We start from the raw sequence: 26,452 nt of genomic DNA on the forward strand, positions 1-26,452 counted from the left end.
GGGTCTGTTCCCAGCGGTGCAAGGGCAATGGGGCCCAGTGGTTAGAGCAGCATGGGCTGGGCGCGATTCCTGGCTCTGGGATGACAGCGAGGTCTAGTGGTCAGAACGGGGGGGGGGGGCTGGGAGCCAGGACTCCTGGGTTCTATACCCAGCTCTGGGAGGGGAGTGGGGGCGAGTGGTCAGAGCAGGGGGGGCTGGGAGCCAGGACTCCTGGGTTCTATACCCAGCTCTGGGAGGGGAGTGGGGGCTAGTGGTCAGAGCAGGGGGGGCTGGGAGCCAGGACTCCTGGGTTCTATCCCCAGCTCGGGGAGGGAAGCGGGGGCCAGTGGTCAGAGCAGGGGGGGCTGGGCGCCAGGACTCCTGGGTTCTATCCCCAGCTCTGGGAGGGGAGTGGGGGCCAGTGGTCAGAGCAGGGGGGCTGGGCGCCAGGACTCCTGGGTTCTATCCCCAGCTCTTGGAGTGGAGCGGGGGCCAGTGGTCAGAGCAGGGAGGGCTGGGCGCCAGGACTCCTGGGTTCTCTCCCTAGCTCTGGGAGGGGAGCGGGGGCTAGTGCTTAGGGGCGGTGAGTGGGATTGGAAGCCAGAGGTGCCCTATGCTCACCAGGACCCTGCACGCCTGGCTAGCAGGATGAGTCGGGCCTGGCCTCAGAAAGCCCCAGGCCGAGGCTGCATTGCCAGGGGTGCAGGCACCAGGCTCCGGCCTGGCCACCAGAGGGGAAGAGACCCCAGTTTTCTCCCCTTCGCTTTGGCTTCAGCCAGACAGACCTCACCCCTCGCAAAGGGAAACCTCAGGGAATGAAAACCCGCCCCACGGCCATCCCTGGCATGAAATGAGTTTGCTGAGCCTCTGGCGTGGGGCGGCCTCACAAACTCCCTTCAAAAGAGGAGGGGGTCCCTGCAGGGCTGAGCTGCACCGGCTTGGGGGTGGGGGGCTGTCCCGGCTCTTGCCCCCACTCTGCGGGTCCTGCAGACGACTGAATGCCCCACGTCAGGAGCTACCGGCGCCCCGGTCACTGGCCCCCGCCCAGCGGCGGCTGGTGGCTGAGAGCCGCTCAGAGGTCAGCCAGGGCCTAGGATGTGCCACCTCCTCTCGCTCCTGGCCAATTCGGGATTGTTCCCTTGGCCGCGTGCCCTGGCACCTGGGCCCCGGGGAGCCCCCGTCCCGTGAGTCACGGGCACCAGCTGACTCAGCGCAATCTGATCCAGTGACTGGAGGATGAGGTAGCTGGGCACCTGCCCAGGGCTGGGAAATCCGAGGGGGGGTTATTCTCACTGATCCCGCTCCCTGGCATCCGAGTGCCACCCGCTATCCCAGGGGAGCAGCCCCCCCTTTCAGCCGGGGCGGGAGGGGGGCAGTGACAGGGGGCTCCCGGAAAGCTGATAACCTGCCTGATCAATCCGTCTAGGCAGATCCAATCTTCCGTGTGAGCCCGGAATGGGGGCACCCGCCCATGCCAGGGGATCTCAGCCCTGCCCTGGAGGGGGGCACGCTCCCTGGCTGACCCTCTGTCCCTGTCCCGCCTCCACGGGTGGAACCAGTTTTGATCCCTTTCCTCTGGGCAGCAGCTTCCTTTCGCTCCTGGGGCTCCCATGGCCGGGAGCGAAACCCACAAGGAGTTTTCCATCTTTCCTTTGGCTCCCCGCCGGGTGCAAACCCAGCATGCAGGGAAAGCAGGGGGGCAGCTCCCCCCCAGGCTGCAGCGAACCCAGCGGGGCGGAGAGGCTGGGAAACACCACAGCGCGCAGCACCCCGCTCCGGGCACGGAGGGTTTGTCAGACACCCCCAAGCAGGAGGGTCCCAGAGGCCTCTGACCCCGCAGCCCAAGCCCGTCAGCTGACCCGGGTCCCCGCACTGCGCCATGCGCCTTTTCTCGCCGGACGCTAGAGGCCTCATCCTGGGGTCCGATGGATGTGAGCGAGCAAAGCATGGAGGCCCGGGACTGGACTGTGGATCCGCATCCTTCCAGCAACCCCCTTCCCAGCCCCTGAGCTAAACACCCCCCATCAGCCCCCACACTGGGGTCTCAGGCTCACCCAAAGCGGAAAGCTACGTCCCTCCTGCAAAGGCAGGACTGGTTCGTGCTGGAACCAGCATGTGAGCGCCGCACCAGGAAGGCTCAATAACATGTAGCAAACTTTGGGACCATTCTAGCAATGGGGAAACTGAGGCACAGGGCTGGGAAGGGACTTGCCCATGTTTACACAGTGAGACAATGGCACAGCTGGGATTACACCCAGGAGTCTTGATGCCCAGATCCCTCCCTGCTCTAACCATTAGACCATGCTCTCCTCCCAGAGGCAGGGGTTGAACCCAGGGGTCCTGGCTCCCAGCCCCCTGCTCTAACCACCAGATCCCACTCCCCTCCCAGAGCTGGGAACGGAACCCAGGAGTCCTGACTCCCAGCTCTCCTTTCTGCTCTATCCACTTGACCCCACTGGCTGGCTCTCTGTATGCAATGCTACCTAAATCACCTTTTCACTTCTCCCAAAGAAAAACTGAGGCCAAAATGGCCAGACCCGGGGCCTCGTCAGTGCAGACTTAGGCTCCTCAATAGACATTTTATTTAGGTGCCCAAATGCAGATTTAGGAGCCTCCCCTCTAGGCCTCCAGCTTGGAAAATGGTGGCCTAATGCAGCAAGAAAGGGCAGAGTTAAGGTGATTTGTTTGTCAGGGTCGCTTAGGTGACTTTAGGGTTTGAGGAGCACTTCGCTTTCCATGGTTACGTTCTTCAGAGACGCCTCGTTTGGCGCTGCGCTTAGCAACCGTCGGAAAAATGGAACGTGCTTGGCCATGGTGTCCCGAGGCTCTGTTTGCGGTGATGGGACGGGTCACTCGATGAGTCCCTGCTCTGTTCATTCCCTCTGGGGCACCTGGCACTGGCCACTGTGGGCAGACAGGAGACTGGGCTAGATGGACCTTTGGTCTGACCCAGTCTGGCCATTCTTATGTTGGCATCTAAAGGGGAACATGCACAGACTCCCAGGTGCAGGAAACTGCCGCTGGCTGGCAGCGGTAATGACCCCGGCTCTTTTCATCCCTAGACCTCAAAGCAGGGTGGTGCCATCACCCCCATGTTACAGATGGGGAAACTGAGGCACGGGAAGTGCCTTGCCCAAGGTCACCCAGTAGCACAACCAGGAATAGAACCCAGATCCTCTGAGCCCCTGGCTGGTGCGCTATCCACTAGGCCACACTGCCACCCCACGAGTAGACTCAGGCTGGGAGGGAAGACGGTTTCTACCCCTCAGAGGACCGAGGGTCTGGAACAGCCTCCAAGCAGGAGTGGGGGGCAAACCCCCTAACTAGCGTTCAGATGGAGCCTGATCAGTTGATGACGGGGATCTTGCTGGGGCTGCCTGGGACAGCAGCGGGGGGTGGGTTCGCTGGGTTCTGAGGCCCCATCGGGTTCTGTGTCCTTAGGCTCTTTGCAAAGTGCTCTGGGATCCGTGGCTGGACGGCGCCAGAGAAGCGCTGGGGATTCCCTAGGATTTGTTTGACGTTTCTTTCTCTCCATTTACCAGCCCCACCCTCGCGCTCCAGGCGTTTCACGGCTTTTAAACACGCCCAGTGTAAAAATCACTAATGACTTCTTTCCCGTGCCCACCCGTGGGAGAGATTTCCCGTTCGGCCCCAGGCCGGGGGCAGAGACATTGAAGATGGCCACTGACAAACCAGATCAGACCAAGGTCCCATCTAGACTGGTCTCCTGGAGGTGCCACTTAGACACGCCAACCCCGATCACGGCTCCATTGTGCCAGGGGCTGCACTGACAGCGAGGGAGACAGTCGCTGCTCTAACCACCAGACACCACTTCCTTCACAGAGCTGGGAACAGAACCCAGGAGTCCTGGCTGCCAGCTCCCCCAACCACCCCACTCACTAGACCCCGCTCCTCTCTCTGAGCTGCAAACAGAACCCAGGAGTCCTGACTGCCAGCTCCCCCAACCATCCCACTCACTAGACTCCGCTCCCCTCTCTGAGCTGCAAACAGAACCCAGGAGTCCTGACTGGCAGCTCCCCCAACCATCCCACTCACTAGACCCCGCTCCTCTCTCTGAGCTGCAAACAGAACCCAGGAGTCCTGACTGCCAGCTCCCCCAACCACCCCACTCACTAGACTCCGCTCCCCTCTCTGAGCTGCAAACAGAACCCAGGAGTCCTGACTGGCAGCTCCCCCAACCACCCCACTCATTAGACCCAACTCCTCTCTCTGAGCTGCAAACAGAACCCAGGAGTCCTGACTGGCAGCTCCCCCAACCACCCCACTCACTAGACCCCGCTCCTCTCTCTGAGCTGCAAACAGAACCCAGGAGTCCTGACTGGCAGCTCCCCCAACCACCCCACTCACTAGACCCCGCTCCTCTCTCTGAGCTGCAAACAGAACCCAGGAGTCCTGACTCATAGAGTCCAAAGCCAGAAGGGACCCCAGGGACCACCTGGTCTGACCTCCTGGCTAATACACGCCAGAGACCTGCCCCACAACAGGTTGTGTAGAAACCCATTGGACCTTGGTTTAAAAATAGTCAGTGCTGGATGGAGAATCCAGCATGGCCCCGGGGAAGTTGTTCCAACGAAGGCTGAATTGTTTCCCGGCTGAATTTGTTTAGCTTCAACTCCCAGCCGCTGGATTGCGTGTTCCACCTTCCTCTGCTAGACCGAGGAGCCCTGAGCTGACATTTGTTCCCCAGATCGGTTCTTATAGTCGGATCAAGTCACCCTTTGCCGTCCCGTGTTAGGCTAAATAGATGGAGCTCCTTGAGTCTCTCACTATCGGGCAGGTTTTCTAATCATTCTCGCGGCTCCTCTCTGCCCCTCTCCAATATATCACCATCCGTCTCGGCCGGTGGGCACCAGAACCAGCCCCGGGATCCCCACGGTGGGCGCACCAGTGCCCAGTCCAGAGGGGAAATCACCTCTCCACCCCTCCTCCAGATTCCCTCGTTTGGGCCTCCCAGGATCACATCAGCTCATTTGGCCTCAGCGTCGCGCTGGGAGCTTGTGTGATTCTCCGCCACGACCCCTAAACCTCCCTCAGAGTCACTGACCCCAGGACAGAGCCCCCCAGCCTGTAAGTACGACCCAGTCTTTGTTCCTAGATGTTTACATTTACACTGAGCTGCACTGAAACACGTATTGTTCACTTAGCAAGTGAGTCAGCGCCCCATCTGCTTTAACCACTAGACCCCGCTGCCCTCCCAGACCCAGGGACAGAGCCCAGGTGCCCAGTGCCGGAGCCACGAGAGAATAACAGACTAGCCTGTCAGAGGGGGGAGATTTCTCCTAACTTCAGGCAGTTAGTGTTCGGCTTAGGTCCCAAAGGAGCCTATAGCCCCAGACCAAAACAGTGGGGCTGAAATGTCTGGGTCTTCTATTCCCAGAGTATTTATGTATATCTCTGTTAACGGGGGGCGGGGGGGGGTTGTGTGCACGCATGCGCATGGATCCGTACGGACACGTGTGTGTGTGAGCACGCATAGGTCTGTACAGACAAGACATGTGAGTCTGTGTGTGTCCACGGATCTGTACAGACAGCACATGTGTGCACACGGATCTGTACAGACAGCACATGTGTGCACACGGATCTGTACTGACAGCATGTATATGTGTGTGTGTGTGTGGTCATCCCCCACCCACTATCTTATCAGCAGATTTGAACTCGGCCCCGGCCGGATGCAGCTGTCAGCAGCTGTCAGGTTGTTTTTTGAGACACCATCTGATATTTATGAGGGCGCGTTCGGGTTGGTAACCCTGATGGAGCTGGGAGTGAGAGGGATTGATTCTGATCTCAGCGATGCTGGCGTAAATCAGGAGTAACGCTATGTGATTTTATCAAACGCCAGGGCTCTACATGAGGCTGGCATTTCCAAAGGATCTTATGTAGTATGTGGGCACCTCACAATCTTTAACGTATTTCTCCTCACAGCGCCCCTGTGAGGCAGGGCAATTATTCCCAGCACGGATGGAGAAACTGAGGCACAGAGCAGCTGAGTGACTTGCCCAAGATCCTACAGGAAGTCTGTGTCAGAGCAGGAAATTGAATCCATCTGTCCTTCATGCCCATCTACCTGTTCACCTGTTAACTACAGCCGCTGAGGTGCCAGCCAGGCAGCCTCATTATTATTAATAGTTAATAAATACTAACAATTAGCAACCAACTTCATCCCCCGGGGGGCTGCCTGGATTTTCAATGCCCGTCTCTGCCCAGAGAGGTATCTGCACATGTGGCCTCTGGGAGGATCTGGAGTTTGATCTATTCCACAGCTGTTTCAAAGGAGCGGACGGGGGGGCGGGGGGTGTTTAAATCGTACTCTGATCGTTTAGAAAAATTCCTGATAGGGGAAAAAATCTGAAATCCAGAGGAACGTCTGCCAAGGCGACGTGTGAATCCAAACCCGAGAGCCGACGAGAAGGCCAGAGGAACTGGCCAGGGCCGCCTGGGGGGGCAAGCGGGGCAATTTGCCCCAGGCCCCAGCAGGGACCCCCACGAGAATATCGTATTCTATAGTATTGCAACTTTTTTTGATGGAAGGGGCCCCCGAAACTGCTTTGCCCCAGGCCCTCTGAATCCTCTGGGCGGCCCTGGAACTGGCAGGGAAGGACCGTACCCCCACCGGCTCCATTTTGAAAATGTTGGGGCTCCAGGAAAGCTTTCCCCCTACGCTTTCCTTTTGGGGGGGGCGCAGCGTGCGGTGAAAGAGGAGGGCCGAGGGGCTGGGCCCGAGAAGATGCCGCGCCAGAGACCGCTACCACCGAAGCAGGCCCGAGAGGTGGCGGGGAGGGAAGCGTGTGGAGAGGTGGAGCGAGCGTAACACGGGTGGGGAGAGCGGCAGCGGCTGCAGAATCCGGCCGCCGGCTGTGATAAATCGCAGCCTTCTCGAAATATTTCCCGCGGCCGCCCCAGTGGCCCCCCAAGGTGGAAAAAATGACTCCATCCCTTCTTAATACCAAGAGGCTGACATCAGGGGCCCCCGGCGGGCAGCGATTGGCCCGGCTGGCCGGCCAATGGGAAGGGCTCCCCCTCGGCCATGCGGAGGGGGGAGAGCCGGAGAGCAAAGACTTTTAAAAAGTTGCAGGGAAAGCGAGGACGAGGCAGAGGCGCCGCGGGCACCGAGCAGGGCTCCCAGCTCCAGCGAGGCCGCAGGCAGGATGTCCACCGCCCACTTCAACCGGGGACCGGCCTACGGGCTGTCGGCGGAGGTCAAGAACAAGGTAGGGGGGGGGATCGCCCCCCAGAACACCAGGGCGGCGCAGGATCGGGGCCAGTGGCAGCTCGGGATGTGGGGACCACGCTTTGGGGGTCAATACTGCCTTGGAGGATGGGCCCGGCGGCTCCCAAGGACGAGCCATCCTCAGGCTTCTGGGCAGACGCTGGCCACCGGCTGGGGGTCAGGAAGGAGTTGGGTCTCCGTGGGAGAGGGTCGCAGATCCAGGGCATTTGGGGATGGTGGGACACCTTGGGAAGGACCGGTGGTGGGTGAGTCCGTTAGTATGACCCAGGGTGGCAGGGATGGGGAGGCACCGGGCTGGACGGGCCCATGGGTCTGACCTCGTGACCCGTAGAACCCCAGCCAGATTCCCTCTGCCCCTATAGCTTAGAGCAGGGAGCCAAGGAACCAAGACCCAGTGGGCTGCTGGGGGAACAGGATTGAAGGAGCACCCCTCACCAAGCCCCCCTCCCCCGCCCCCAGCTGGGCAGAACAGGGGCTTAGCCCAGGACCGGGGCCTGAAGGGTTACAGACGGGCAGGGAAGGGGGGGGTTGGGTGTGCCCCCCGTGGGCTGGGAGAGTCTCTCAAACAGCAGGGTGGAGGGAGGCAGGGAAATGGCCCAGAAGGAGCCAGGAGGGTGTCTTTGTACAGCCCCTTGCACAGTGGACTCCTGGGTGCTACCGTAATACACCTAATAAACCTGAATGATGAGAGGGTAGCAGGACAGGTGTGGAAGCCCAGCAAAGGACTGAACTGGGGAGGGGTGTGTGTGTCTGGCAGAGATCAGGGCTCCAGTGCCAGACCTGGAGACGATCCTCCCCCCCCCTCGCCCCCACTCCCCCCTCTGACAGGCGCCCACAGCAGACTGGGGTGGGGGGCAGCCTCCTTCTCTGCATTGGGGGGAACCTGCCTCATTCCAAGCTGGATTCCCCCCCCCACAAAGCTGCTCAGGCTTCCACGCCCCCTTTGGAGCCCGATGTCGGGGGGGGGGCACCAGAGCCCCATGTGCTCCCAACACGCCCCTGCCAAGCACTGGGCATTTACTGCGGGGGAGGGGACAGCCAGGGATTCCCCCCACCCCCGACTATCCATCCCCAGGCTCAGCACCCACCCAGGGTGCAGATCAGCCCCTTCCCTGTGGGGTGTGGGGACATTAGCCCAGGCTGAACAGCGCAGGGCTGAGACGTGAGACCCCCACCCCCGCTGAGCAGACAGGCCCCTGCTGGCCGGCACACAGCAGTGGCCTGGGTCCTAGTCTCGGCTCTGCCCCTGGCCTGCTGGGTGACCTTGGGCAAGTCACTTTGCCCTCCCGTGCCTCAGTTTCCCCACCTGTACAATGCTCGGGCGCTCCTTGGCGAACACAGTGAGGGCTACAGTGGAAAGTGCTAGGTGAGAGCCAGGGGAGGTGATTAAAGCGTCCTCCCCCGCACCCCACCCCGGCCTGTGGCGTCTAGAGAGGGGAGCCATCTGCCCCCAGCCATCCCTTGGGATACAGATGGTATCTAATCCCTCCAGCCCCACAGCCCCTCTGGCTTGAGCTATGGCCGCCCCCCTCCTCCAGCCCCCCCAAGAGCCCCATCCCCCCGGCCGAGGAACAGCAGCCCCCAGCTCCCTAGATCCCACCCCCCACTTCCCCCTCCGGCTCCGGCGCATGCTGGACGTCGCTACCTTCCTCCCCACCTGCCTGAGAAAGTGTGACCGCGTCTCCCCGCCCCCCGCTCGAGGCGTGGCCCCACCGGCCCTCCCCAGCTGTAGAGCTCAGTGGCTTTGCCCTCTGACCTCCTCCCTGTGCTCTCCCCGCTGCTGGCGCGGGAGCCTTCTCCTCTGCAGCTCCCGCTGGCAGGAAACAAGCTCCCTGGGCCCCGGCCGGCTCCCCGGCCCGTCTCAGGTCTCAGCTGGGAACATCTCCCCCCGGCCCCTCGCTCAGGAACATCCCCCCCCCAGCCCCTCGCTCAGGAACGTGTACCCCCCACCCCACCCCCGCCGCCCCAGTCAGGACTCAGCCAGGACGTAGCTGGTACGAGACACGACACTGATACAGCCAAGTGCTGCTACGGCTCAGGGAGTGGGGTCTAGCGGTTAGAGCCGGGGGGCTGGCAGTCAGGACTCCTGGGTTCTAGTCCCAGATCTCACGCTGACTCCCCTCTATGGCCTTTGCCTCTCCGTGCCTCAGTTTCCCTGCCTGTAAAACGGGGGTAATGGCTTTGATGCTGAAGTGCTGGGCGTGATCCTAATCCAGTAGGGTCCCCAGACCAGGGCATGAAAGCATGGGGGGGCGGGGCAGAGGGCTGCCCAGATACCAGGGTGAGGGCCGCAGGACACAAGGCCTAACTAGCTTAGAGCTTGTGTTGTTTCCTACTGCAGCCAAGAGGAAGTGGTGGGGGCGCCTCTCCCTTTGCTTCAGTGTCCCTGGGGAGCCGGGTGAGGGGACCTGGGATGTCACCCCCACACTGTCACTGCTCCCCAGTGTTACACACCCCCAGGGAGCTCTTCACCCCGAAGGAGCCCAGTGCACTTTGGGGGCCTCCCCCCCCCACAGCCCCGCCAAACTGCAGCCACCTCTGGGGTGGGGGACAGCCAAGAACCACGGGGAGGGACGTCAGGCCCCAGGTCCCCGCAGCAAACCCCGGCCGGCAGAGGTAGCACCGGGGGACTCTTCCATTCGGCACAGCCCCCCCCATCTCTGAACGGCCTCGGCACCTGCGGCTCCCCCGAAATTAACACTGATCTGCACCCCTCCCCCAGCGGGAAGGGGGCAAGATTCTGTACCAATGCTGGGGGGCCCGGGCTCCCTGCTCTCAGGCCCTGGCCCTACGCCTGAGGGGCTCCCCGGACCCGGCGTTCAGGGTTTCGGGGGTCACCTCCTGCTTTCCTGCCGCGTGGCGCCTCCAGCCGAAGCAGGGCTCCCCCCAGCCCATCCCCAGCCCTCTGCATCCCTCGTGCCCCCAGACGCATCCCCCGGGAGGAAAACCAGCCCCGGTGCCGGGATCCTTTGGGGGCTCCCGGCGGGGGCCCAGCGAGGGTTAAAGACACACACCTCCTCCCATCCCACCGCTAACCGCTACTGCTGATCTGTGACCCCCACGTGTCCGGGGGGGGGGTTCACCCTGCTGTGAATTCTTCAGCTACCTTTCTGGCCAGCCTGCGCGGTGCCCGGCGGCCGGCTGGCCATATATGGTTGGCTTTGGGGATTCTGCACCGCCGGCCCGGAGCGGGCGGCTCTATATAAGGCATGTTTGCTTTATAAAGCCGCCGGGGCCCAGGCAGCCGGCGCTGAGAGATCCCAGGTGGGGGAGCCACCCCAGGCCGTGGAGATGGAGACACCCCCCCTCCCCCCCCAGCTGCTTGCTCGTGCCAGCTGCCAGAGCCAGACGCTGGGATGAGGGGGATCGGTCCTGGGCAGCCGAGGCCCCTCCCAGGACATTGGCCTGGGATCCCCCATTATCCCCCCCCTGCCCCCCCAGATTGCATCTGCCCTGCAACGGAGACAAAATCAACCAGCCGGCCTGGGGGAGCAGGGGGGGCTCCGGGCCAGGCCCTGCCCCCACCAGTGGCGAACCCAGAGCGACCCCAGCCCTTGTGCCTCTCAGGGGCTCCCCTGGGTGGGGGAGGGAGCGGGGCCGATGCCCCAGGCCCTTCTCTGGCTGCTCCCTCTGTCCTCCCCACCCTCCAGCCCGACAATGGAGCCTGCGTGTTGGTGCCCCCCCGGGTGTCAGCTGGCTCAGCAGAGTGACTGTGCGGCCGCAGGGCTGGAACCGAGCTCTGGCAGGGACTCAGTTTCCCTCCCACGGTGTGGGGCGGCCAGAGGAAATGGCAGCTCAGGTATCGGCCGCCCGCGGGAAGGTGAAAGGGGCCTACTCCTTCCATCCAAGGAGGGGAGCAGGGCCTAGGAGTTAGAGCAGGGGGCTGGGAGCCAGGACTCCTGGGTTCTATGCCCAGCTCAGGGAGGGAAGCGGGGTCTAGGAGTTAGAGCAGGGGGGCTGGGAGCCAGGACTCCTGGGATCTATCCCCAGCTCAGGGAGGTCTAGGAGTTAGAGCAGGGAGCCTGGGAGCCAGGACTCCTGGGTTCTATGCCCAGCTCTGGGAGGGAAGCGGGGTCTAGGAGTTAGAGCAGGGGGCTGGAAGCCAGGACTCCTGGGTTCTATGCCCAGCTCAGGGAGGGAAGGGGGGTCTAGGAGTTAGAGCAGGGGGCTGGGAGTCAGGACTCCTGGGTTCTATGCCCAGCTCAGGGAGGGAAGCGGGGTCTAGGAGTTAGAGCAGGGGGGCTGGGAGCCAGGACTCCTGGGTTCTATGCCCAGCTCTGGGAGGGAAGCGGGGTCTAGGAGTTAGAGCAGGGGGCTGGGAGCCAGGACTCCTGGGTTCTATCCCCAGCTCAGGGAGGGAAGGGGGGTCTAGGAGTTAGAGCAGGGGGGCTGGGAGCCAGGACTCCTGGGTTCTATGCCCAGCTCAGGGAGGGAAGGGGGGTCTAGGAGTTAGAGCAGGGGGCTGGGAGCCAGGACTCCTGGGTTCTATGCCCAGCTCAGGGAGGGAAGCAGGGTCTAGGAGTTAGAGCAGGGGGGCTGGGAGCCAGGACTCCTGGGTTCTATCCCCAGCTCAGGGAGGGAAGCGGGGTCTAGGAGTTAGAGCAGGGGGCTGGGAGCCAGGACTCCTGGGTTCTATCCCCAGCTCAGGGAGGGGAGCGGGGTCTAGGAGTTAGAGCAGGGAGGCTGGGAGCCAGGACTCCTGGGTTCTATGCCCAGCTCTGGGAGGGAAGTGGGGTCTAGGAGTTAGAGCAGGGGGCTGGGAGCCAGGACTCCTGGGTTCTATGCCCAGCACAGGGAGGGAAGCGGGGTCTAGGAGTTAGAGCAGGGGGCTGGGAGCCAGGACTCCTGGGTTCTATGCCCAGCTCTGGGAGGGAAGCGGGGTCTAGGAGTTAGAGCAGGGGGGCTGGGAGCCAGGACTCCTGGGTTCTATGCCCAGCTCAGGGAGGGAAGCGGGGTCTAGGAGTTAGAGCAGGGGGCTGGGAGCCAGGACTCCTGGGTTCTATCCCCAGCTCAGGGAGGGGAGGCTGCAGCTGGGATCATTCGAGTTACGCCAGGTCCCAGCTCCCTGCCCTGCAGGGGCTCCAGGGAGGAGGCGGAGGAGCAGGGCCCTGGCATGATCCCCTGGGCTGGGCATGCAGGGACGTCCGACAGCAGCTGGCATCCCGGCCGGGCTGGCACGGGGCAGTAGCTGTTCCCGGCGATGGGACGCCTGCTTGGGGGACAGGAGCTTTGCTGGATCTCAGCCCGGCTGCCAGTGGGAGAGGGGGGTCCGTCCCAGAAACCACCCCTGGAGCTGGCACTAACTGGGCTCCCTCCTGCCATCCCAGCGAAGAGATCGAGGCCTGAACTCCCCCCCCCCCCAAGCCTAGGAGCCGGCAGGGTCCAGAGGTGTGGGGTTGGGAGAGCCAAATTAGCCCCATTTGATACAGAGGGAAACTGAGTCATGGGGAGCCAAAGTAATTTCTTCCCCAAACTACAGAGTCTGTGCTGGCCGTAAAACCCAGAATCCTAACACAGACACCCCTCACTAGCTCCCTGGATCTGGGAATGGAACCCAGGAGTCCTGGCTCCCCCCCTCCACTCTAACCACTAGGCCCTGCTCCCCTCCCAGGGCTGGGGCAAGAACCCAGGAGTCCTGGCTCCCGCTCGCCCCTGCTCCCCTCCCACAGCTGGGGAGGGAACCTAGCTGACTCCCAGCCCCCGCCCCATTCTAAACACTAGCCCCAGTGACAATCCCTCCTCCCTGAAGTGTCACCCAAGCCCCCAACGGCTGCAGCAACCAGTGGGGGACACATGCAAGGGGAGCAAGAGAGCATGAAGAGTGGCTCCCCCCCACCCCCCAAATTTGTTAACTGCCCCTGGAGGTTTGTTACTGCAGGGCTCCCGGCCCGCTTGTGGGCAGGGGCTTTGTGCTGATCGGCTTGTTATGGTAGGGTTGCTGGATGGTTCGTTATGGTAGGGTTGCTGGCCAGGTCGGGGGTGCAGGTCGGTTTGTTATGGTAGGGTTGCTGGATGGTTCATTATGGTAGGGTTGCTGGCCAGGTTGGCGGTTGCAGGTCGGTTTGTTATGGTAGGGTTGCTGGCCAGGTCGGGGTGTGCAGGTTGGTTCATTATGGTAGGGTTGCCGGCCAGGTCGGGGGTGCAGGGCGGTTTGTTATGGTAGGGTTGCTGGCCAGGTTGGGGGGTGCAGGTCGGTTTGCTATGGTAGGGTTGCTGGATGGTTCGTTATGGTAGGGTTGCTGGCCAGGTCGGGGGGTGCAGATTGGTTTATTATGGTAGGGTTGACGGCCAGGTCGGGGGGTGCAGGTCGGTTTGTTATGGTAGGGTTGCTGGCCAGGTTGGCGCGTTCAGGTCGGTTTGTTATGGTAGGGTTGCTGGCCAGGTTGTAGGCTGCAGGTCGGTTTGTTATGGTAGGGTTGCTGGATGGTTCATTATGGTAGGGTTGCCGGCCAGGTCAGGGGGTGCAGGTCGGTTTGTTATGGTAGGGTTGCTAGATGGTTCATTATGGTAGAGTTGCTGGCCAGGTCGGGGTGTGCAGGTTGGTTCATTATGGTAGGGTTGCCGGCCAGGTCGGTGGTGCAGGTCGGTTTGTTATGGTAGGGTTGCTGGATGGTTCATTATGGTAGGGTTGCTGGCCTGGTCGGGGGGTGCAGGTTGGTTTGTTATGGTAGGGTTGATGGCCAGGTCGGGGGGTGCAGGTCGGTTTGTTATGGTAGGGTTGCCGGCCAGGTTGGGGGGGTGCAGGTTGGTTTATGTTAGGGTTGTTGGCCAGGTTGGGGGTTGCAGGTCGGTTTGTTATGATAGGGTTGCTGGCCAGGTCGGGGGATGCAGGTCAGTTCATTATGGTAGGGTTGCCAGCCAGGTCGGGGGTGCAGGTCGGTTTGTTATGGTAGGGTTGCTGGATGGTTCGTTATGGTAGGGTTGCCAGTCAGGTCGGGGGGTGCAGGTTGGTTTATGTTAGGGTTGTTGGCCAGGTTGGGGGTTGCAGGTCGGTTCATTATGATAGGTTGCTGGCCAGGTCTGGGGTGCAGGTCGGTTTGTTATGGTAGGGTTGCTGGATGGTTCATTATGGTAGGGTTGCTGGCCAGGTGGGGGGTGCAGGTCGGTTTGTTATGTTAGGGTTGCTGGATGGTTTGTTATGGTAGGGTTGCCAGCCAGGTTGGGGGGTGCAGGTCGGTTTGTTATGGTAGGGTTGCTGGATGGTTTGTTATGGTAGGGTTGTCAGCCAGGTTGGGGGGTGCAGGTCGGTTTGTTATGGTAGGGTTGCTGGATGGTTTGTTATGGTAGGGTTGCTGGCCAGGTCGGGGGTGCAGGTCGGTTTGTTATGGTAGGGTTGCTGGATGGTTCGTTATGGTAGGGTTGCCGGCCAGGTCGGGGGGTGCAGGTCGGTTTGTTATGGTAGGGTTGCTGGATGGTTTGTTATGGTAGGGTTGCTGGATGGTTTGCTTTGGCAGGGTTGCTGGATGGTTTGTTATGGTAGGGTTGCTGGATGGTTTGCTTTGGCAGGGTTGCTGGATGGTTTGTTATGGTAGGGTTGCTGGATGGTTCGTTATGGTAGGGTTGCTGGCCAGGTCGGGGGGGTGCAGGTCGGTTTGTTATGGTAGGGTTGGTGGATGGTTTGTTATGGTAGGGTTGCCAGCCAGGTTGGGGGGGGCAGGTCGGTTTGTTATGGTAGGGTTGCTGGATGGTTTGTTATGGTAGGGTTGCTGGCCAGCTTGGACAGGGGATTGCGAGGAGGTTTGCTGGGGTGAGGTTGCGGGACACTGTGCGGGAGGCAGTGCTCTCCCCTCCCACGGGGGCAGCATGGTGGGTGCAGTGGGATCACTCCAGCAGTGCTGGTGTGGGCCCCGCGCTCTGGGGCTGCAGTGCTTAGGGCCGGCACAGGGGCACCCCGGCCTGCAGAGGGGAAGGGGGCGGTTTATCCTCATGGCCCTTTCAGAGCCTGATCTCAGAGCCCAACGGAGGCAAAATTGAAACCCCCCTGTCCCTAGGAACCGGGCTGAGACCCACCAAACTCATTTCACAGGGGCCCCGATCAGCTCCTGACTGCAAACGACTCGTCACTCCCCCCCCCCCGCCCCCGCTGGATCCGAACCAGCTCAGTAACAAAGCTGCACGGTCCAGGCCCTGCCTCCCTGGGCCAGCCAATGGCCTGCCCGGGGGCCGCATGGGAGCTGGCGCCCCCTAGAGGTGAAAGGCCCCGCGCTCCATTCCTGAGCCAGCCACGCCCCTGGAACCGGCCTGCTGACAATAACCATGTGCTTAGTGGCAGCCTGGGTCCCATCTGATCCTGCGCTTCACACACCCAGAGAGATGAAACGAGCAAATTCCTCGTTAATGGAGCTCAGGATCACCTCGGCGCTGCCCCAGCTTCCCAGCTAGCGCCATGGGCCACCGCCAGGGCTCTGCCTTCTCTCCCACTGAAATATCCCCCCCCTCACCTCGGCCAGGGATAAATCCATGAGGATCTGAGCCAGGCTCGGCCCCATTTTTCTCCCAAGTTTGGTGAATTCTTCCTGCAGGGGCTGGTGCCTGTTTGGGTTGGCAGACGGCCCTGGCACGGGCGGGCTGGAGCGAGGAGACGGGCCGGGCCCCAGGAATGTGAGCGCTCACTCGCCTCCCCGGCTGCAGCAGCACGCGGCCAACGGGGTGCGGGGGAGGAATACGGTCACAGCCCCTCTGGGATACAACCCAGCACCCTGGACGGGCCAGCCTGGGCTCTGGCAGGTGCCGACTCCTGGGACGTGCTCTTTCCCAGCAGCCCCTGCACAGGCTGGCTCGTCCGTTAGACGCAAGGGACTGGTCGACCTCCGGGCTGGGACCGTCTTCTGCTGGGCTCACACCGCGGTGGGCAGGGCCTGGGAGCTGCCAGGGCCCCAGCTGGACACCCACTGGCTCCGCACCACACAGAGTAGGGTTATCCCAGCATTCCCGCCGCCCTCTGTGCCTCAGTTTCCCCATTCATGCAACGGGCCGCGTGCTGCTCTGCTGGCCAGGGTCAGGTCGGTATGACCAGGACTCAGGTCCCGCGCAGGGAACGGCGGGGAGTTTGGAAGCTCTCTGCTAGGAGGGAGCTTGTGGGACACAGAAGGACCCAGGAAATCACATCGGACGGGCTGCCTGGCTGGGACCTTTGGGGCCAGTGCCCCCCCTTATGGCTCCCGTACGTCAGCGGAGTAAGGGCGGCCCTACCGTAATACATGGGCCTGCCAGCGCATCGTCGCCTCTCAGAGACACATGCCCCCTCCTGCCTCAGCGACAGGCGATGCTCCACTGGGCCGACTTTAAACAGGGAGGCTCCCTGGAGGGGGGGCTAACGGTGGGTGGAGGGATCGGGCTTTTTAACCAGAGCAGAGCCGGTGTATTTCACCCGAATACAAGGAACAACTTCCTGGGCGCGTCCCTGCCCCGTTAGCTCCCGCAGGGGGACTCCGGCCAAGGGGCCGGGCGAGGCTGCGCCCAATCCGCTGTGCAGGCCGGAGCTGGGGGGAATCACAAGGTGCAGGGGTCAGGAGGGGATTTCTGCCACCGCGGGCGGCGCTGCCCAAGGGGCGAGGCACAGGCTGAGGCGTGCGCCGTCCCCCAAGGTGGCGCCGGCCGTGGGAGCGGGTGGAGAAGCAGCAGCAGCCCTGGGGAGCCAGGGGCCACGGGGGGCACAGAAAATCTGAGTGAGGGCAGGGAAGCAAAACACACGAGACGTGAAATGATTCAACAGGTGTCATGACTCCTAATCCCCTCCCTTCCCAGGCAACAGAACCACTGGACCCCGCTCCTCTCCCAGAGGTGGGGATAGAACCCAGGAGTCCTGGCTCCCAGCCCCCTGCTCTGACCACTGGACCCCACTCCTCTCCCGGAGCTGGGGATAGAACCCAGGAGTCCTGGCTCCCCGCCCCCTGCTCTGACCACTGGACCCCACTCCTCTCCCAGAGGTGGGGATAGAACCCAGGGGTCCTGGCACCCAGCCCCCTGCTCTGACCACTGGACCCCACTCCTCTCCCGGAGCTGGGGATAGAACCCAGGAGTCCTGGCTCCCCACCCCCTGCTCTGACCACTGGACCCCGCTCCTCTCCCAGAGGTGGGGGTAGAACCCAGGGGTCCTGGCACCCAGCCCCCTGCTCTGACCACTGGACCCCGCTCCTCTCCCAGAGGTGGGGATAGAACCCAGGAGTCCTGGCTCCCAGCCCCCTGCTCTGACCACTGGACCCCACTCCTCTCCCGGAGCTGGGGATAGAACCCAGGAGTCCTGGCTCCCCGCCCCCTGCTCTGACCACTGGACCCCACTCCTCTCCCGGAGCTGGGGATAGAACCCAGGAGTCCTGGCTCCCAGCCCCCTGCTCTGACCACTGGACCCCACTCCTCTCCCGGAGCTGGGGATAGAACCCAGGGGTCCTGGCTCCCAGCCCCCTGCTCTGATCACTGGACCCCACTCCCCTCCTGACTCCAGGCCCACCCCCTGCTGTATCAGACCCCAGCCTCGCCCAGAGCTGGGGTTGGAACCCAGGAGTCCGGACTGGGTCAGGTTCTGACTTACGGGGCCTCCAGCTGGGCCTCTGCTAACATCCCTTCTCAGAGGCTGCTGGAAAAGCCGCCCCGGGCCCTCCAGCCACTGGCCCCGCAATCAGCTCTAGGGCTCCGGTTCCGACCCCAGCCTGCTGCAGCCGGGCCTGATCGCCATGTGGTGACATGAGTTGCCCAGGTCTCAGCAACCCCCCACGAGACACTATTATCACCGGCACTAATTTGGCTCCTGTATGTTAGGTTCACCACACCCGAGGTGGGCACTGGCTCTGGACCGGACTCAGCCAGGGACTGGGGGGCCCTCACGAATGCTTCCCGGTGGCGGGCGGGCAGGGCAGGAGTTCTGCGCACCCTCTGAGCGGCCCCCGCAGACCCCAGCCAGGGGAGCGTAGTCACCACAAAGCCGGCAGCACCCGAAAGCCATGAAACCAGCAGCCTGACCTCCTCGTACTCAGGCCGCCAGAAGTGCCAGACCTGGGGCCTTGAACTCTGGTGCCCTGCGCAAAATGCCAGCAGTGAGCAGCACTGTCTGCCTCTTGGTATTTTCCGGCTCTGGGGCCAAACCGATTCCTGGTGTCACTCCAGAGTCAATGGACTAACACGAGGAAGGAGGAGTTCTTTCCATCGGCGGTGAACCAGCTGCCGCGTTCCACCCCAGAGGTGGCCGCATTTCAGCAGTCAGGGAAGTGCAGGTCTGGACTTCGGGGGGCTCCAGAACTCACCGAGGCGTTTCGTTGTTATGAGCTAATACTGAGTCGGGGGGGAGGCGGGGGCCAGAGCCTGCTATTGGGAACTCGGCTTCCCTTTGCGAGTGCAGCCCATCCCCAATGAATTCATCCCTCGAGCTCCTTTCCTGGCAGCCAGCGTGGGACTCGCCCCCGGGCAGGGAGTTTGGCAGAGATGGATCATAAACATGCCAGAGCTGCCTGTTGTCATTCAAGCCTGGGCTTCCCAGGAGAACGGGAGCGAAGCATTTCGGAGGCCATAGTGGGGCACTGATGGCTGCTCGGGGGGTTCAGACGGCCCTTAGAAGGAGCACAGGGAGCTGGGGCAGAAGCACATTTCCAGATAAAGAGTTTGGGCTCTGGAGATCTGTCCCCTGGCAGGGCTGGGGCCAGCGCAGCAGCTGCGGCAGATGGACTCCGTTTTACCAGAGAAGGGTACGGGGGTTACCTAGATCCCGGCCACCCAGCCTGGGGCACTTTCTGCCCCCTCCAGACGCAGCGATGCGCCAGGCGGGTGTAGAACAGAGCCCCGCTGGTGCTGGTATTTGTATGACGGTCGCCCCTGCGATCAGGGCACCGCGCGCCAGGTGCTGCACAGACCCAGAGAGCGAGAGTCCCTGCCCCAAAGAGCTGAAGATCGTCCTCCGCATTTCACAGCTGGGGAAGTGAGCCCAGAGGGACGCAGTGACTCGCCCCGGGAAGGCTGTGGCCGGTTCAGTAACCACAAAGCCAGCCTGCCTCGGGGCAGACCTGCCTCCCCTGTCTGGGCCGGGGATACAGCTCCACTGCAGGAGAAAATCCGTCCACGGGAAAACTCATTTGTTCCGCTGTTGCCTCCTGTCTTTTGGGGGTGCATATTCCAGGGGACGGGCTCCCAAACTGGGGGCTGCTCAGCAGCAAATTGGCCAGTTAGCCGGGGCCGCCTGCTCATTTCCAGATGCTGTTAAAAGCAGCTAAAAATCATGAACTGTCCCAGGAACAACGTGGCTCCCCAGACTGGCCCGGACCAGGGCCCTAGGAGCCTGTCTCCGTGGCCAGCACCACGGAAGATACAGTAGCTCCTCACTTAACGTCCTCGCTTAACGTCGGCTCAATCTTACGTCCCTGTTCAATTACAGAACATGCTCCATTGAAAGTTGTGCAACGCTCCACTATAACATCACAGCTGGAAGCCCCTTATCAGCTCCTCTCCGCCCCCCCCCCCAGCGGCTCCCGCCTGCCAGCAGACCCCACGGATCAGCGCCTTCCCCCGCCGCCCCCCACAGCAATCAGCTGCCTTGGGGCGTTCAGGAGGCAGGGGAGGGAGGGGGAGGAGCGAGGACGTGGCGTGCGGAGTAAAGGAGGGGGGAGAAGAGGCAGGTTAAGGGGGGGGCTTAGGGGAAGGGGGTGTGGGGGAGCTGAGGGTGGAGCCCCCCACCCCTGGTGCTTGCAGAGTAGAGGAAGCTGCCGCTGCTGCACAAGGTGCTTCTCCGAGCCTCCAGCCCCTTCAGCCTCCTCGCCTGCAGGGCCAGTTCCTGGATGGGGTAATCTGCCCCCCAGAGTGAGAGACTGGCTGAATCCTGAGGTTTTCTATCCCGGCCAAAGCTATTCGCTATTCAAACTGGGGCTACTTGGATTATCCCCAGAAATGTCCCGTCCCTCGTTGAATCTTGCGACGTGCGTTCCCTCCTGCGGCGTGGAGTTCCGCAGGCCACGGGGAGCGCAAAAGGATTTTGTGTGTTTCTAACTGGCTTCCTTCGCATGCCTGTGCCCTGGTCCTCGCGCCGCGGGACAGAGAGATCAGCAACGCCCGCGCCCCCGGCTCTAGCCCCGTCGGTATCTTGTGTACTTTGATCGCGTCGGCTCTTATTCGCCTCCGCGCTAAGGGGAACAATCCCAGTCTCTGCCGTCTCGCTTCAAGCGGGAGAGTTTTTATTTTCCTCCAGGCCTCTGATCATTGTCATCACCCATTTAATTCCCCAACGGGCTGGCGGTTCCTTCCCGGGAACCAGTTGCTGGGGTTGCCGTGGAGATATCAGTCACGAGCCAGTGGGATGGGAGGTGGGGGACCACACACCGGTGAAAGGTTCACAAACGGATCCCAGTTACGCAGGGTGCAGATCGGAGAAGGTCCCACGCTGGCAAACGAGCAGCAACAGCGGGTTTAAACAAATACTGGAAGAGGTTTGTGGCAGCCCAAGGACAGTCCAGTGGTTACAGCTCTAGCCTGCAGCCAGTTCTGTGAGACCATAGGCAAGTCATGTAGCTGCTCTGTGCCTCGGTTTCCCCAGATGCACAACAGGCTGCTCCGTGCCTCGGTTTCCCCAGATGCACAACAGGAATAACGGCGCTGCCCTGCCTCCCGGGAGGTTTGGGGGATACATATATTAAAGCCTGCGAGGCACCCAGACGCCCCGGTGATGGGGGCTGGCTATGCAGGTTCACAATTCCCTAGCAGTCCCCCCACAGGGAAGAGAGGGTTCTTGGTACTGGCAGACCAGGGCAGAACCCAGTCCAACGGCTGGAAGCTGAAGGGGCAGATTTTGCCTGACGGTGGCGATTAACCATCAGTGCAGCTACGCGGAGGGACAGGGCTGGACTCTCCCGCACTCGGAGCCAGGTGTTTCTCAAGCTCATCCCCACGGGACGCAGGGATCACAGGGGAAGTTCTCTGGCCCACACTCCCCAGAAATCCAGCCTTGAAATCTCCCCCCCTACCTAGGAGTCTTTGTACCCAAACCAGCCTCTGGCTGTTCGCAGGCTCCGCCCTGGGCAGGCGATGGGGATATTGGCCCACGCTGTGCAGAGGGGCTGAGATCAGCAATGGGGGACGCTTGCTAATGGGCCCAGCAGAATGCCAGGGCGGGGCATGATGCCAACGGGGCATTGCCTCAAACAAGGCAAGGGGGCACTGGTGCGCCCCGGGGTGTTGCTCGCCCGGTTCCGCCGCTCGCCCGTCACCCAGCGGCCTGGCACCCGGCAGCTCAGCCGTGCCCACTGCCCTCTGGCTCCCTTACAGCTAGCGCAGAAGTACGACCCCCAGCGGGAGCAGGAGCTGCGGCTGTGGATCGAGGACATGACGGGGGAGCGTCTCGGAGACAACTTCATGGAGGGGCTGAAGGACGGCGTCATCCTGTGCAAGTGAGGACGGGGGGCCCTGCCCTGCTGGGGGGGGGCAGCTCCCCAGCAATGGGGGGTTGGGATCCTGGGGGCAGTAAGAGATCCCCCAGCGTCGTTCTGCAAGACGTGGGGTCGGAGTGTGGCCCAATTCCAGTCATACCCCGACATCTCCCCTCCCAGCCGGGTCCCCCCCCAGCGCAGGCCAGCCAAGGCCTCGGACAGGAGCGCGCCCAGGGAACCCGCCTGCCGCGGGAAGGGCTCCCCTGTTGGAGTCACTGCCGGCTGCAGCACTAGGGGGCGCTGTGCTACGATCCCTGCAGATCCCATAGTATTTCCTGCCTGACGGGGGGCGTTAGCCCAACCCCCACGGCCACATTCAACCCGGGGCCCTTCCATTCTCCGCCCCCCCCAACCTCGTTTCAGCGGGATGTGGGCGTCCCCCCTGCTGCCCGATTGGCATGCGGGCCCCGGTTACCAGCTCCTGCGTCCCACCCCAGAGCCAGCTGCCTCCCATCGCCCCACCACACACAACCCGTTCTCGGGCCTTCTCCTTGCAGACTCATCAACAAGCTGCAGCCGGGCTCCGTGAAGAAGGTGAACGAGTCCACTCAGAACTGGCACCAGGTGAAGGCTCCCTCCGGGCTCTCGCTGCCCTGGCCGTGGCGCCTGGCTTAGGACCCCCGCCAGGGTCACGCTAGACAGGGTCCTTGAAGCTAGTCCAGCCGGCGGGAGACTCTGCCCCGGCTGTGCTGGGGGCCCAGGCTCCCTAAGGGGGCTGGGAGACGCCCCAGGAAAGGGTGGGGGTTGCCCGACAGGGAAATCTTTGGGGGGAGAGACTGGCACTGCAGCCTTCCTCGGCTGGAGCAACGGGTGGGCAGGGCCAGACCCAGCTCTCACCCCGTCCACAACAGAGCCCTCGCCAGCACAGCCCCCGGGACGGGAGGAGAAAGCCCAGAGCGTCCCGGCAGACGACAAGGGAGCGGGGGCCCCTCTCTGTACTCCGGGAAGACGAGACTTGGGGTCCTGCATGGAGAGCTGGGCATCTCCGTGGGGCAGGGAGGGGTCAGCAGAGGCTCAGCTGGGACGCTCCGGTGGGTCGGAGCCTTTCGGTCCTGCTGTAAGGCCGTAGGAATCCCGAGAACGGTTGGGTGGGGACGGGGGGGGGGGTCGTCCGGTGCTGGGCTCGGGCGGGGTGGAGCAGCCGGGACCCACCGGCCGCTCCGTAACCACCTGCCGTCCCGCCGCAGCTCGAGAACATCGGTAACTTCATCAAGGCCGCCATCAAGTACGGCGTGAAGCCACACGACATTTTCGAAGCCAACGACCTCTTTGAGAGCACGAACTACACGCAGGTGCAGTCCACCCTGATCGCCCTGGCGAGCCAGGTGAGTCCGGCAGCGGCAGCGCGGCTCATCCGGCCCCTAGCACGGCCCCACCCGGCAGGGGAGTGCTGGCACCTCGAAGAGACCTTGGGGGGGGGGGGAGGTGGCGCCCCTTGGCCGAGCCGCAGGGCGCGGGCGTCCTTCCAGCCCCCTGCTTGGGGGGCTTTGCAGACACGGCTGCTGATCAGACCCAGCCTCAGCCACTCCCCACACTCCACGCCAGACCCACTCAGGAATCGAGCCCTGGTTTGCTGATCGCACTCAGCACGAGGGGCCAGAGCCGGCCAGGACTAGCCGGGCTGGAGGGACGGGTGGGACTGACGCAGCCGCGCCCCCCCCTGGGGAGGGGCTCCTCCTCTCACCCCCCCACCACGGCTCACAGCACCAGCCTTGGCTTTGCTGGGAACACGGGAGCTGGAGACGGGGCCTGGTCCCCCCACTCCAGGCTGGGCCGTGGGCTTCTGCAGCGGGGGGGGGTAGGGGGCAGGGAGATTTACCCCTCCAGCCATCCCCACGTGAGCCCTGTTTGCTCCCCCCCCCCCCGCAGGCCAAGACAAAAGGCAACAAAGTGAACATGGGTGTGAAATACGCCGAGAAGCACCAGCGCCGCTTCCAGCCGGAGAAGCTGAAGGAAGGACGGAACGTTATCGGGCTGCAGGTCTGTGACCCCCCTGCCCCACGGCAGCCCCGGGAGCTCAGAGACGGGAGGCCAGAGATCAGGTCCCTGCACCATCCCGCGGGGCCCAGAGGAAACACAGACCGGCCCCAGGGCGCGCAGCGGAAGCCCAGCTGATGCAGCTGGTTTCTCTCTGGCTCAGCCCCTGGTGTCACTCTGCCCCCTCGAGCGGCTGCAGAGCCCAGCCAGGCAGGGGGGCGGGAAAGCCAGCGGGTCCTTTTCTGCCCCCTTAGCCGGGGCTTCTCTAACGTGCGACAGCCCCGGTTTGTGCAACACCCGAGATTTCCCCGGGACCCTCGGAGCTGAAAGCAGAAACCTGGTGAGCTCGTGGCAGAGTTTCACTACAATGGTGCAGGAGATACCGGGGGCACCGGCCGTTCCCAAACCTCAGCCAAGGGTGGGAGCCGGCATCCCTTCTCCCACCTCCCCGGGGTGGCTGGGGACTCCCACTCCACCCGGGCGACAGCTCTCTGGGCATCGTGGTGCCCACCCCTGTGGCAAAGCCTCATGCCAAGAGCAGAGGCCGGCTGAGGGCAGAGATCGGCTCTCACGCAGCCAGCACGAATCCACGCACTCGGTTTCACTCCGCTTCTCCTTCCAGATGGGCACCAACAAGTTCGCCAGCCAGCAGGGCATGACGGCGTACGGCACCCGCCGGCACCTCTATGACCCCAAGCTGGGCACGGACCAGCCCCTGGATCAGGCCACCATCAGCCTGCAGATGGGCACGAACAAGGGAGCCAGCCAGGTAGGAGACGCAAGCCCAGGAGCAGGCGTGGGAGCGGGAAAGGGGTGTGGGGCTCCCCCCCAGCGAGCCCAGCCTGCTGCCATTCGGTGGGGGGCGGGGGGGGACTAGCGTCTGGAGAGGAAAGCCTCCAGGTCCCACTTCCGGGTATCCTTGAGCCTTCGCATCCGCCGTCCTGTCCAGCTGACCCCCCCCCTCTCCCTGCAGGCGGGCATGACGGCCCCAGGGACCAAGCGGCAGATCTTCGAGCCCACGCTGGGCATGGAGCACTGCGACAGCCTCAACGTCTCCCTGCAGATGGGCAGCAACAAGGGCGCCTCGCAGCAGGGCATGACCGTGTACGGGCTGCCCCGCCAGGTCTACGACCCCAAGTACTGCCTCCAGCCCGCCTACGCCACGCTCGGCGAGGACGAGTACAACCACAGCCAGCACAACTTCTACAACTCCGAATGAGGGGCCGGGCCGGGGCGAGGCCGAGGCCTGGACTGATCAGAGACACACGCAGCCAGGGCGCTAGAAGAAACTTTTTTTTTAAAAAAAAAAAAGCAAATGATTACTTTAAAAAGAGGAATAAGAGGAAATCCCGACTGCTCCCTTCCCCCCCCCACAACACTAACCTGCTCCCAGAGGATCCCCCCAATCCAGCTCCCCCAACCCTAGAAACAAAATCCAGCCCCGTCAGATTCCCCCCCCCCCTTTATTTAAGTTGCTTTCAGATGTATAATCCAGCACTTGACAATGCACAGACCTAGAACTAGCCCCAGGAGTAGTTGGGGTCGGGGGGAAGGATAGATGTAGACGTGAAAAGCCAGAAACATTAGTGCTTTTTCACCATTAGCACCAGCGTCTCGGCTCGGAGACACTCACCCCCGTCCCGCCACCCCCACCCAAGTGCTCTAGAAATGCCGCCGCCCCCCCATGCCCTTTCCTAAAGCAAGGGGAACGAACAAGTTGGTGAAATGAACCGGCCTGCGATTGCATTCACTGCTTGACGGCTAAGCGCGTCTAGGTAGAGTACTTCCTGCTCGACTGGCCAGGTATTCCCCCCGCTCCCAGGTGTGTAACACCCCTAGCAGTAGTGGCCTGAGCAGACACGGGGGAGGGATGGGACTAGCAGGACAGGAGGAGACACACACACACACTCCCCGGTCCCTGTCAAAGGTTCTCCTAACATTTCTGGGCTTTGAAAAGGGACAGATGCCTCGTCTGTAAATAAGAGTCTCCGTGTGTGTATATAAGAGACTCTCTCTATATACACCCCCTGACACACACTTTCCATCTACCACCAGGCCAGCACCCCCGACTAACAAGTTTTTGTGTCGGCAGGTTTTCCAGTTGCAAGTCTAAGTGAGAAACCCTCTCCCCGCCCACGAACACTGCTGAGCTCCTGGAAGGGTAACCCGCTCGGCCGCCTCTGCTATTGTCATGTCGTTAGGAGTAGTTTGGTGACAATCTAATGTATGGGGAAAATAGGAGTGTGAACTACTGAGATAAGCCACTACATTTCCTACAGGCCGGGCTGCCTTTAAAAGCCTAGGAAGATTTCCCTTACTCTGCATGCTGGCAAACTAAACACTTTAAAAAACCAACTCCAGATCAAGTGATTTATAAACGGATATTACGGCAGTTTGTAATTTTCTGCTGATGAGCACTTTTTAATCTCTCACTGTGGCACAATAAAACAAGGAGAAAAAATAACAACCTATATTTTCTAAACCTGTTTCTAATCTTCTTGAAGAGCTTCCTGGACATTTGTCTTCGCAGGTGAATCCTGCGTGTAAAAGGGAAGGTCAAAATGAGATCTAGTCAATTGCACAGAGCCAGTCACATCCAAGCCCTTTGCTCTGCTGCGGTTTGTGGTGCAACCACTTTTCCCACGGGCCTCTCTTGTGTGAAGGGACCTGTCTAGCCCAGCTTAGCATATTATTATTAGAGCACCTACCAGTAATCCTCAGCACAAATATCCCCCATTTTACAGATGGAGGAACTGAGGCCTGTTAAACACCACCTTTGTCTCCCCTCCCTGCCGCTGATTTCTAGCACCCTTGGCTTTACAAGCGCACAGATCGGGTCCAATGA

The 26,452-nt window shown here is 62.0% G+C and overlaps 1 protein-coding gene across 1 annotated transcript; it reads left to right on the forward strand.

Annotated features, from left to right (window-relative positions):
* The first annotated feature begins 7,054 nt into the window (after nt 1-7,054).
* On the forward strand, nt 7,055-26,078 carry CNN1 (calponin 1). Its single transcript, XM_044994911.1, has 7 exons — nt 7,055-7,208; nt 21,470-21,591; nt 22,128-22,194; nt 22,818-22,955; nt 23,500-23,610; nt 24,230-24,376; nt 24,581-26,078. Exons 1-7 carry the CDS (start codon nt 7,146-7,148, stop codon nt 24,824-24,826), a joined length of 894 nt encoding a protein of 297 aa, XP_044850846.1. The 5' UTR covers nt 7,055-7,145; the 3' UTR covers nt 24,827-26,078.
* The last annotated feature ends 374 nt before the right edge of the window (nt 26,079-26,452 follow it).

This window comes from Mauremys mutica, chromosome 20 (assembly GCF_020497125.1).
Source record: "Mauremys mutica isolate MM-2020 ecotype Southern chromosome 20, ASM2049712v1, whole genome shotgun sequence".
Taxonomy (NCBI): domain Eukaryota; kingdom Metazoa; phylum Chordata; order Testudines; family Geoemydidae; genus Mauremys; species Mauremys mutica.

Coding starts and splice junctions, on each gene's coding strand:
- CNN1 (XM_044994911.1), top strand. CDS start 7,146: ATGTCCACCGCCCACTTCAACCGGGGACCGGCCTACGGGCTGTCGGCG. Junction 22,195..22,817: donor CCACTCAGAACTGGCACCAG/GTGAAGGCTCCC, acceptor GTCCCGCCGCAG/CTCGAGAACATCGGTAACTT. Junction 24,377..24,580: donor CGAACAAGGGAGCCAGCCAG/GTAGGAGACGCA, acceptor CTCTCCCTGCAG/GCGGGCATGACGGCCCCAGG.